We start from the raw sequence: 13,005 nt of genomic DNA on the forward strand, positions 1-13,005 counted from the left end.
TCCACATAGTTGTTGATTTCAGGTTGCAAAGAGTATTGAAGTTGTCCTAATCTTACTCGAGTAAGTAAGTGAGTTAGACTATGTCCTTAGCATTTTGTCGTACATGTAATCATTTTATTCGGGTACTGCAGACTTTGCAGTCAGCGCTCCTTTTGTTGGGGCCGTCCTGTTTAAAGTTTTTATAACTAAATTTAATTACAAATGGAGGTGTGCCGCCGGTCGCCATAGTCGTCTTCAAGGTACTAACAGTTAGTATGTGAAGCCGCGAGGCGCGCACCCAACGCTTAACATGGTTACCATGGTATCCATTACCATGGTAACCATGAAAAAAAGGAAGCAATCACATTAAGCTCGTCAGACGTTTCAGAGTTTCCTCAACATTAATACGCCAAGAAAACATAATGATTGTTCACGAGTCCCAAAACACGAGTCCAAGTGGAGTCTGAAGTCTTTTGAGCACGAGTCCAAGTCAAGTCTGAAGTCTCTGTGCGTGCGACTCGTGTGACTCGAATCCGAGTCGCAAACTCGAGTCCCCATCTCTGATTTTTGGGTAAAGCTACGGACTAAATAAAGATAATTATTTACACTTTCTCCTCTTAATGTTGTGTAGCTTACCAGCAGTTCTGTCTGAAGATATTGAAGCATTTCACTTACCTTGGAGGGACAGACAAAGTGTTCTGTTCAATGAATTCAGACATCTTCAGTCCTCAGCTGTGCCAGCAGCTTACTATAAAGCTTTGTTCATGTTTACGCAGTGTCCCCGCCACGAGGAATCGCATGCCTAAAGTGACATCATCTCTCTCTCACCTCTTGTGTCGAACGCGCCTCTTCATTTTGAAAGAGCAACGGCCAATGGGGAAACTCCATCACTCAAGCAACCAATAGAGTAACTCCATCACTCAAAGTCACAGACCTTTGCATTAATTGGGGCTGAGCTGCACTTTGCTGTCAAATAAAGGTCAGGTGTTCAAAACTTTTGTTCAGTGACATTAAACAAATATTTACTGAATTTATCTTTATTTTTATTAGGTTAAAACTTTGTATTTCCAGTTTTGGAGATTTTCATGAAGGAATGGAAAGAACAAAGAAAGATGTAAGAAAGAAAGAAAGAAAGAAAGAGATGACATTTGCAGTATTTTATCTAAACCTCAACTAAAACCTAAATGTGCAGAGTAAGTTCAGCACTACAGATACATGCGGAACAGTAAGAGGTAGAATATTTCACTCTGAAGTGAAAGTGGACGAAAGAAAAAAATTGTTCTTCATGACCTCCCACCACTTTCAGTGTGACATCACCTTTAATGCAGAGCATCCAGAAAGGCTGCATTCCACAGCTTCACTCCTCCTCCTCCTCCTCCTCCCCTGTGGCTGAACTGTCCGTAGGTGAGTGTTGGGTTCACAGCCGCCCACCAGCCTGAACACACAACATTGAGAAAGAACAAGGTCCAGTGAGACTGACAGAAACTTGAACTAACAGGTGAGTGTGTTTAAATTCCTCTGCGCTCTGGTGAACCTGGTGATTATTGGATCGTAAATAATCAGAATGAGTTAGTTCTTCAAGAGGGGAATGTTTTCATTTGTGATTTTTGTATTAATGTATACATTACAGCAGTTGAACTGTCTTAATTTAAATCTACCCTGCAAAGGCTTTCTTCTTAAAGTTAATTTGTCTGAGTTTATGATCATTATTATATTGTACATGATAGCATCAGAGCATCTTTGCTTATCTGTCAGAATACTTTCATTAGCTTAAAAACAGTTCACGCTCAGCTCAATACAAGCCAAAGAGAAACCCAGGAGAAGCTGCAGATAAACTCAAACTGAAAATAAACATTTACATAAAAGCTTTCCTATAATTCAGTCAGTTTAGAAGTTATACTTTTTGGTTAACCTGAGTTGCACTGCATAGAATGACATACATTTATAATGTAGATGATTAAAACTTAAAAAAGTATATAGTTTCAAGAACAAAATTTCCAAATAAAACTGCGCAAGTTGATAATTTAAATACTGTTGATTTAGAAGTTTAACACTTCTATTATTTTTCAATTGAGAAATGTTTTTTCATTCATGAATAAAAAGCTTCTCAAATATATTTAACTATTAGGAAAAAGCACTGTGACATAACAGATATTCTAAAGATGGCTGAAATTCCTGATTATCCAAATGAAGAACACATTTTTTTGATAGTGAGTGTTTTAAAGTAAAGCTTTGAAGGAAGTGTAGTTTCTACAGAAAGTCAGACTGACGGCGATACTGACAGCGACCATGAAGAGTGGAGGTTAGTAAACAGAGAGAGGAGGTATGTGTGGGTGGAGTCTGAGTACTCCAGGAATGTCAGCGTGTTCTGCCACATTCCTGCACTCTGCAAACCTGTGTGTCTTCTCCTGCAAACACTGTTCAACCACACAGACACAAAGCTTCACTCACTCCACCGTCAGACACCTGTTTACCTGTGAGGAACTTACAAACTGCCCCAATACAGGAAGTTCTGAAGTTCAGTCGGACAGGATGTTCACTTAGGAGGCTATGCTGAGGTTATGTACATGTGTATGTAAATTATTATATTTAATAGAAGTTTAGTTCTTTTTCCTGGTTAATTATTGTAATTATTGTCTCCAGGTGGGTTTTGGACTTTCAGTCTTCCAGTCTGAGTTAATCATGGCTCTGATGTTTTACTATTGAGGGTAAATCATTGGGAAAATATAGACTTTAACTTCATTAGAGGAAAACTAAAACTTGTGTATTTGTGTTGCATTGATTATTATAACATTGCATACATCTCAGTAACTGTTGAAATTTAAAGCTAAGCTAATAACAGGACCAACACACATGATCAATTTCAGTGTGTAGTGAACTTATTGAAAGGCCTCATGGCAACACACTTTCTGCCAGCTCAGCATTTCTGTTTCCACAAAGAGACTGAAGGTTCTGGGTGCTTTAACATAATCTGTAAAACATCCGGAGCATCCATCATCATGTTCACAATTCTACTTATGTTGTATTTAACTTAAAAACTACATTTGAAATGTGCTGTACGCTGGAGATAACGTAATAGGATCACTTTAGTTAGTGCTTGGTTAGAAACTGAATTATCTGAAGTGATTATCAGTTAGTTTCTGCTGACTGGAACTTAAAAACATATGTACTTGGTTAATCATTACAGTTTTAACAGTGGATCTACTGTGTGCTGTTTCTGTTCAAAGAGTGCATGGTCTCCATCTTTCCCCAGTTATTCTTATTTTAGGATCTAATACTGAATGTACAGTGGCACATTTTGTAAAAACTGAAAGTATAATACAAGTGCAAATCATAAATAAATGTATCCTGTCGCTCTCCACCTTTGTCTTCAGAGGCAGAATGAGTAGGATACGTTAGTCTCCTCTTAGATTCATGCTTATGATCTGCTACCTGGTGACTGCGTTGTTATAGAGTCCCTCCCTCACACCTCGTACCATAATATTGCTCGGGGGCTCCACACCCACTGACCCAAGGTTGACACCAAGAAACGTCCTGAAGGCAGCAGTAAATACAGGCCAAGGGCTGCAGGGTCTCTGCAGACACAGACACACCAACGAACACTTTAATGGGTCATCAGTGAGGACAGAGAGGGATTATATTGTATGAATATATACATTGTTGTATATTCTGCCTTTAGGCTTTACAGAAATACCTTCACATAGTTGAAAGCCAGAACTGGTCTCTCCAGATCATCACTCCTGCTACTGGATGTAAACGGGAAGGAGACAACCGTATGAAGCATTTACTGATGTGTCGGCTGCTTTCAAACAGGCTGTTGTTGGTCTTTCTTTAATCACAAAGTCTGACACTAACTCTTTCTCCTGTGAAATTCAGTATGTAAATCCCTCAAACTGTGTGTTTGGTGTTGGTTCAGCCACCTGAAGACTGAAACCATGAGAAAATGATAAATTACTCCTCACTATCAGGCTCAACTTTCACTCTCACCCAGGAGGAAGGTTACAGGAGGATTATATTATGGAAACCGCGGGTGAGGAAGTTTTAGTCCCACGAGAGGAACAATAGTGCATTTTATTCTCTACACGACAAAATGCTAATTTTCCTTTTCTATGAACAAATACATGTTTTCGATTAGAAAAAAAAAATATTGTAATCAGAGTTTTTTTTTTTTTTGGGGGGGGGGGGGGGTTTACACATGAAATGTTAGCAAAATTGTTTACTACCAACATTATTTATTGTGGTTATTCAGGCAATATCTGCACAGGGGCATTAACATGTTGTTAAAGGGTTAGTCGACCTGAATCTTAACCCTATACAGGACGCAATTAACAAAATATGGCAACAAGTAACAATGAAAACACATTTTCACGTGCAGTAATTTACCATAATCCAGTACACATGGACAGAAATATAGAAAACCATAAATTCAGTATATTTATTGTTAGAAAAATGCACAGAAAGCATGTTTGGGCAGATTTTGTAGATTTATAAGTGGCGCTCACACATAAATGATTTAAAATTGAACTTATCTTTCCGGAATCAGTTCCCAATACAATAGAAGAATAACAGTCTAAATTATCTCACACATTTTCACCTTTATTTTATTTGCTGTAATCTCAGATACAGATATCTTACCTGATATTTGATTATATCCACTAACATAAAGTGTGAATTTAATCTGCACTCTCTGATAGGGCCGCTAACAGCTGAGCAACCACCCTGTGTAAAGTTAGCTAGCTTCACAATTTATTTAACTTACTGACAGGTTTACTTCACATTTGGTTTGAAAAACTAACACATAAAAAATAACCTTACTAACTAGCATCACATACCTCTTTAACACATTAAAGTCTGCTTGAACTCAACCAAACAACAGCATTCAGCAACAAAGACACACCAGAGGAACCCAAAATGTCTCCTGACATTATAAAGAAAAAGAGTTACAACTGTTAACACTTTCTTCTCCCTGTTTTTATCTTTTTCCACACTTGTTAATTAGCATCCACGCTCTCTATTGTGCACTGTTAGCTGCTCCTAAAGAGACAGAACACCACATACACTCAGTAAATAACATTATGAGTACTGAGCGGGAAGAGTTTTTAGTATTTTAAGGACATTTTCTAGATATTTCTACAATTTTGAATACAGAGTAAAATGCGCTGTTGATACTTAATCAAATTGTTGCAGAATGTCTTCAATATTCCCAACAAGGTCCAGTTCAACCAGAGATACATGAATATATCGCTCATTTTACATGGTTTCAGGTTACATGTTGTCATGTCTCCCATCATCTTGTTTTAGCTTATATGGGGCAGCTTTATAATTACATTTATTATATTCCATATTTCTTAAAGTTCTGCTAACCTCGGCTCTCTGCTGGCAGTGTCTGAAGGTGAGCGATGGAGCTGAAGGTGTGGGTGGATGGTGTGGTCAGAGTGGTCTGCGGCCTATCGCTGACCACTTCCTGCCAGGATGTCGTCATAGCTCTCGCACAAGCAATTGGTAAGTGTCAATTTTTCATTCAGCACAGGCTCATCCACATCCCCAAACAAACAGCTTCAAGATGTTTTTCATGTAAATCTTTGAATGAAGACTGATAGGATTTAATGAGGATCCAATGGAACAAACCTTGATTCGAAATGAATCTACATTCTTTTCTCTGGTGCCACCATAGGAAAAAGTTCCATCTTTATCTTCATTTTGTCCTACAGTTTGGTATTGCAGTATTAGCATTTTACTTTATGATACACCACTATGCAAATATAAAGGGTTCTTGCAGCAATTTGTTAAGGAATTTGCCATCTTTATTTTACAGTTAACGCCTCTTATTTTCTTTTAACATACAATACAAGACATCCTGAAAATGTTGAGACCACATTCACTGGTTTGTTAGTTGTAATAGAGAATGCTGTTTTTAATCCTTAATAATTATTAATATTAATTATTATCCCTCATGTCTCTGTATTTTCCACAGGTCAGACGGGTCGTTACATTCTCATCTTAAAGCTACGTGGGACCGAGAGACAGCTAGTTGCTGACGACTGTCCTCTCCAGCATCTGGCTCAGCTGGGCCAGCTGGGTGCGGAGGTCCAGTTCGTTCTGCGGAGGACCGGTCCCAGCCTCAGTGACGGTCCAGACACACTCTCCAGAGAGAGACATCTTCCCCTGCCCAGACCCTCAGAACCAGAGCCCCTTAAACGTAAGGAGCCACAGAAGGCTCTCACCTTCAGTCTGGGTCCCTCAACATTTCCCAGGAGGACTAAACAAAACAGGGCCTGGTCTCCGTCGCCCCGAGCCTCCCCAGAACCGAGAGCTTCCCCAGTCTCTTTCCTAGACCCCCTCTCTTCCTCAGCCAAAGAGGAGGCGTTCAGGCAGATTCTGCAGCAACAGAGGAGGCTACAGGACCTGGAGATCCAGCTTCAAGCTCTGGAGAGAGAGACAGAGGTGAGAGAGCAGGAGACTTTATCTGCTCCAGCTCCCAGTCTGGTCCCCGCAGGACAACTGGAGGAGCTGGAGCGGCGGCTGAGGCAGAACGAGGCAGAACTGATGCACCCGGAGCACTGGGAGGACCAGCTGCAGGAGGAGATGGACAGAGAACAAGGTACGTGTTCAAATCTCTTTATGTTTTCTACATTTTTTGGCTAGTGACTTCTTCCTCTCTCTATAAATCTATAAATGTTAACACTATCATCAACAGAAATGCACAAACGTCTACACCAGATACACTCATCAGTGGAGGATCACAGCTATCAGATCAGAGATCTCCGAGCCCGGTCTGCACATCTAGAACAGGACCTAAAACTCATAGCCCACAGGAACAGCACTCGGGCGGGCCCTCGGCAGCCGGATGAGGCCCTGGAGCCCCTGAAGCAGGAGCTCCACCACCGCCGGCAGCAGGGAGAAGAACTGGATGCAATGCTGACAGAGACACAGAGGGAGCTGCGAGCTGCAGAGGAAAAGCTACAGGTATAACTCCTCCGTCATCTAAATGTGTAATGTGTGTAGAGTTCAACTTCGGTGAGCTTTGACACGCAAATTTGCTCTTTTGATCAACAGCAAACAGTCCTGATGGAGCTGAGCTTTGATTGAATGAAGAAAACTCGAGCTAACATATTAGCTTTGGCACATTAACCACAAATAGTCACCACGTCACACAGTGTATGGTAGTATTTATATATAAAATACATTATTAATATTTTCATTCATATCCTACTAAAGATATTTTCAAAAATATTTTCTGATACACATGAATGTAATTTTTGGAGATGGTTATCTCATGTTAAATTGTCGTATGCTGAAGAACTATCTTACTAACAATATCAATATAAGTCACATCTTCACTTTTTGTGTCAGCTTAGTCAGTGTAATATTTAGTTGGCATTTACAGAATATAATTTAATATAATATTTACAGGTATGTTTTCATTAGTGTATAATCAGCTGAAAATAAGATTTCTTGTGTTTTCGTTACCTTAGAATGAGACATTTTTATCTACAGACACTGCAGGTCGCCTTCCATGGAGTCTGCCATGTTTCTACATTAGCCCAGAACAGACAAACCAAACACTGGTTCAGCATTTTTCCCCCTTTTTGCTCGTTTCGTGCCCACAGTAGTTTCTCATTCGCTCTTGAAAGGAGAGTTTCAGTCTGCAACCATTGGCTCTGGAAGTAGGGGAACTGAGGGGGCTGCAGCAAACCCTAAAATTTGGCATAATGAAAACCATTATTTTACAAAAATGCTTTAACTTATAATAACTTTCTCCTTTTTTTATTCAGATTTACATGTACACACTGGTATTTATGGCAGGAAAGTAGTTTTACCTTGTAAATAAGCCTATAATGAGTATACATGCCGTTTATCCTTCATGCTTGGAAGGGTATATATAATAAAATATGTATATAATAATTATATAATATAATAACTCGCTGCATCCTCTAGGACAGATATCAGATGATTGAGGAGCTGAATAAGGAGCTGAGACAGTGTAATCTGCAGCAGTTTATCCAGCAGACCGGCAGTCCACACGCAGACCAGACCAACTCCCTGCCCTTCACCGACGTTTACCTCAGCAACGCTGGTATAATGGAGTAAGACCCCAAACACCGTACGTCTTCAGATTGTGTAAAAGGATTATTACCAGCAGTTTATACATCTTTTACTTGAGTAGAAGTTGTACCAACGTACCAACAAAGTGTCAAGTGAAAGTCGTGCTCTCTCGGTTTTTAGTGAATGTACACAGGTATCAAAATAAAATAACTGAAGAAGAGTCGGGTTTAGTCACACTGGCAAAAGAAGCAACCCAACAAATAAATTTTTTATACCGTTTTGCGGGTGGAGTAAGAAGTACAATATTTCCCTCTGAAATATGAAGAAGGAAAAACACAGATGAAAAACACAGATGAAAAACACAGATGTGTAACACTGCCATTTTCTCTGTTTCTACTGCAGGACTTCATAGACTGAAAGTAAAACCTGTTCTCTGAAACCTTTAAGGACCGTCCAGACCCAGATCCTACTGTGTGTGTGTGTGTGTGTGTGTGTGTGTGTGTGTGTGTGTGTGTGTGTGTGTGTGAGTGATAAGCCAATCACTGCCAGGTTCTCTGTAAAAGTATTTTTGAAATAAAATAAAACAAACTTTGATGCTACTGACAAAAAAATAATATTTTTATATGTACATGTTGTTAATATTTCCCATTTAAACTTGTCACATGTCTTTATTGTAATTGCAAATAAATTTTTTACAGACCATAAAAATGTTATCTGTGGTTTTTATAAACATTAAGCAGTTTATCTTTGCTCCATTAGAGGGCGCCAAAGCTTCATCCATGATGAGACACTATTTGCTGCACACATTCACTACGAGCCTGAGTAGCAACAACAGCCCAGCCAGAGGCTATTTATTGAGGGTTGAGGAGAGCGACCAAAGGGGGTCGATTCCACTGGGATGAGCAGATTGGAGTCGTGATGTAACTAGAGCAGGCTTATGGCTTCGTTATCCCCCAGTGGTTCCTATAATAGAAAAAGAAAAAGAGGAAATCCTTAGATTGAAGTATTAACCCTAACTCACGTCTCTGATGGTGGGAGGACACTGGAGCACCCACACAAACACAGGGAGGATGGCGATGGCCAAAAGCTCAGGGGGTCAGGGAAAGAGAGACAAATATACACTTATTAAGGTATTCACAGGTGGTAGGATGTGTGAGTGAGGCGTGGTCTTGTTCCTGAACCGTAGTTACAATAACATTAAAACATTTTATGTAAAATGTTTCAATAAAGACAATATCTTGGAGACAGAGTTGACTGTGCAGACAACCCAGCATGAACTGTGGACACAGGAGGCCACCTCCACTCCTATGTAGCACTGACTTGTATGCACTCCAGTTAGATCCAGCTACAGTCGTGTTGCAGAGTGTTGAGAAACAAAGTGATCTATGTGTGGGTTGAGATTATCAACCTCTTATAATTCAGGTTGTCAGGTGTAATCCAATCTAAACACCGGCCACCTCCCTCCAAATATAGTCTCAGTGTTGCTGTTGACACCGCAGCGTCTGTCTGTCAGTGTCGGCTCCACTCACTCTCAGCTGACTATAAAAGCTGAAACAGAAAGTTACAACTCTGAACAATCAGTGTGGACATTCACTGAGGAAAAGTGACAGTACAGTATGTGTCCTAATCTGCCTCCCATAGTGTGTGCCAAGGTACTCTAATCTATAGACGGATCTAATTGCTTGTAATCTAATCTAATGTGGTGTTATCTAGTCTAATCTGTGCTACAGTACAATGCATACGCTGTAAAGTCAGATGAGTAAATTCAATTTGAATTGTTTGTGGAAACTGATTTCCTTAAACCACTTAAATGTATTAACCCCAACAATTTAGGCATGAACAAATATTTGACTCAAGTATTTATTGTAAAGGTAACAATGTCATTCAGTTCATTGAACTGAAACTAGTAAGTATGTTACACTCATATGCAGCATTTCTCCAGGCTTATTAAATGTGTTATTTATCTGAAAAAAGTAAGACTTTTAATGCATCTTATTTATACAACTGTTACCACTTAAATTTCATTTATTCCACTAAAGCAAATTATTACATTACCTGTCAAAACAGCTGACATATGATAAAAAACAATTTACAATGAATTGATTATCAAAATTTTGGGGCTACAGGGCCTTTATTTTTATAATGATATAAAGTCAACTTAGAGAAAATGACTCAGTGGAACAAACTGGAATTAAATCATTAATAATTTAAATACTGCACAATTTTAAGTTCACTCAAAACAACTATTACGAGTTATTACGTCAACAACTGATTTTGAGTTGAGTTTAATTCATGGGAGTTCATGGGTGACTCAAAACCTTTGGGATAATTAAGTTATGTTTGTTTCCTTCATGGGACATCTTTTAATTCTCTTTACATCTCATTATCTACCACACACTTATCCAGTCTTTCCTTGCTGTAATCAAAGGTTACACATATTAAACATGACTTAAATGATGAACTCATGATGACTTGTGTGTGGTAAACACTCACAGACAATCAGGGGAACGTGCAGCGCCACATGTACGAGCTGTTCTCATGAGTCATCAGATTATCTCTGAAAATACTTCATCTCAACTTCATCAAGGGCTTTGTCTGCAACCGGAGCAGGTATATAAACACTGCGACTGAGGGAGAAGGCATGACAGAGAGACTGCAAGAAGAAAGAGAATCTTCTCTTTGTTTTGCAGTTCTTCTTTTGCTCAGCCCTTCCAGGCAGCTTCTCTTCACCGATCCAAACTCCCACCAAACTACCACGCAGGTGAGACTCTCAGCACACAGCAGCAGACTGCAGTTATTTTTAATGTGCATTATAAAGGGACATTTAAAGCAGAAATCGTTTTATGCATTTTGTGCATAGTTTCTGTGTGTAATTATTAAAAGAGGTTATTTTCACCAGATGTACAGAATGCAATAATTCCTCTTTATTTTTAACATGTTGCTGTGAAATTAGACATGATGACAGATTGTTGAGCTAACATGCTCTTTGTGTGGAGACAATTGATTACATATTGACTGTAAAACCAGCATAAAAACATATATTTATATGTGGATAAGTCAATTTTTATGAGTTGCAGAAAATAATTATAATGTAATCCATAAAAATGACAATTAGAGCTGAATTGTTGTTGTTGTAAACATCGAACTGGATGCATCCTGCTGCTGAACTGGTGTTAATATCAATGGGACTGTTGTTTTCTGCATACAGTAATAGAGTCACCATCATTCACTGTTGTTTTAATTGTTTCCATTGGAGCATTATTTATCTTGTGTTAAATATTTATTCAACCAGACAAAAGTTAATCCAAAGTTTCTATTGTTTTTTACATTATTTATTGTTCCATTTCTTCTGTAAGTCTCAGAGGGAAAGAAATTATTCATTATTGTTTTTTATTTTCATTCTTGTTTGATGTTGCTGAGTTATTATTTAAAAACCCTAAACTGATGCTGCTTTACTTTAAAGGTTCAGCAAAATATTTTTTGAATGTTTTTCTTGTTATACTTTCAATCTGAAAGGAAAAGTTTCACCTTTTGGGAAATACGCTTATTTGTTTACCTTCTTATCTTCCAAGAGTTTGATGGAAAGATTAATATAATTCTAATGTCAGTGTGTCACACATGGATTTGGATAAAGAAGATGATTAGCTTAGCTTAGCATAAAGATTGGAAGCAGGAGAAAACAATTGGCATGGTTAAAACATATAACACATATACCAAAACCTCTAAAGCTCAACAATTCACATGTATTCAATTTGTTTAATCTGTACACAAATGTAAAAATGCCCATCTGAAGGTTTAGAGGTGATTATGAATTGATGCACTCCCTGTAACTAGTGGCAGATTGGCCATCTGGAAATCTGGAAAATGCCAGAAGGACCGGCTATGGGCTGCTTGCTCCGCCCAGAATTAGTCATCAAACAATAGAGATTTGTTGTCGGCCCACTTTGATTATGCACCAGCCGACATCCTTCTCAATACTAGTTCCACTGCTGGTTGAAGGTTTTGCAGAGCAGCTGAAAGACAGAAGACTATAGGGATAAGATAAGTAGGACCAATTATAGGAAGCATATGAGGTAAAACAATTAAAGGTTGGGGGATTGAGGATAGGGACTGCAGCATGAAGTAGCTAAACTATCATCAACAACCTAACACAGTATATGTTCTGTTCTGTTTCTCCTTTTTCTTTTTCATTTGATATATCATTGAATCTTTGTTGTTTTTATAGAAATGAACGCAGAAGCAGCCACAGCCCCCGAAGGCTCCAAACCCAGCCCCCCCAAGTTCACGCAGAAGGAGGCCAGGCAGTTCAAGAGCAAGGCTCCCAAAGCTGGACAGAAGGGGTGAGTCTAAAGAAAAGAGAAAGCACAAGACCAGTGCAAAGGCTTGATTACAATGGTAGAGTAATGGAGTTGGCACATCTTAACTTCACTCTCTGTCACTTTCTTAGATTCAATGATCTCCCCGGGATGGATGACCTTGGAGGTAACTATCAATCAAAGCAATAACTGATGAGCAGCAAGACATTCTAAAGTAGTCAATAAAGACAAGAGCCACTGACTTCTGCTTCCTTTCCTGCAGGTGCAGAGGTCATCTGCCCATGGGAGACGTTTGGTGACATGGAGCTGAGCGATCTGGCCCAGATTGGCATTGTCTAGACCTTATGCCAAATGGAAACAGTCTATTCCTGGTGGCTGCAATCCAGAGGCTTTTTTAGATGCTTTCCTCATTAGTTCTCCCCCTCTTTTGGCGGGGAGACGAGCATGAATGGTTACCATTTAAGGACGACCTTCGATAACTGGAGGACAAAAGCTCTTGGACAGCAGCCCCCAAGAATGACTCTTCTTCTGCCCTGGGCCAGTACATCTAAACACCTGGAAGTTTTAACATCTCTCTGAGCTCTTTATTCTCTTTGATTTCATCTGAATGAGAAGTCCTGTGTAACCCAGCACCCGTGTAAAAGTGTAACACACTGTACCGCTG

General features: G+C 39.2%; 2 protein-coding genes across 2 annotated transcripts; both read left to right on the forward strand.

The window, feature by feature from the left end:
• Positions 1 to 1,387: 1,387 nt before the first annotated feature.
• On the forward strand, positions 1,388 to 8,679 carry LOC118320733 (ras association domain-containing protein 8-like). Its single transcript, XM_035651795.1, has 5 exons — positions 1,388 to 1,477; positions 5,363 to 5,481; positions 5,954 to 6,580; positions 6,677 to 6,945; positions 7,918 to 8,679. The coding sequence occupies exons 2-5, from the start codon at positions 5,379 to 5,381 to the stop codon at positions 8,068 to 8,070; spliced, it is 1,152 nt and encodes a 383-aa protein (XP_035507688.1). The 5' UTR covers positions 1,388 to 1,477; positions 5,363 to 5,378; the 3' UTR covers positions 8,071 to 8,679.
• A 1,997-nt stretch (positions 8,680 to 10,676) lies between these two features.
• On the forward strand, positions 10,677 to 13,005 carry LOC118320738 (retinal cone rhodopsin-sensitive cGMP 3',5'-cyclic phosphodiesterase subunit gamma-like; the record flags this gene model as incomplete). The annotated part of the gene is given in 4 exon segments (XM_035651801.1): positions 10,677 to 10,786; positions 12,251 to 12,365; positions 12,473 to 12,507; positions 12,604 to 13,005. Coding segments are annotated over 3 exon segments (225 nt in total). The 5' UTR covers positions 10,677 to 10,786; positions 12,251 to 12,252.

Source organism: Morone saxatilis, unplaced genomic scaffold (assembly GCF_004916995.1).
Source record: "Morone saxatilis isolate NCDOM2014 unplaced genomic scaffold, NCSU_SB_2.0 Contig11, whole genome shotgun sequence".
In the NCBI taxonomy this organism is placed as follows: Eukaryota; Metazoa; Chordata; class Actinopteri; family Moronidae; genus Morone; species Morone saxatilis.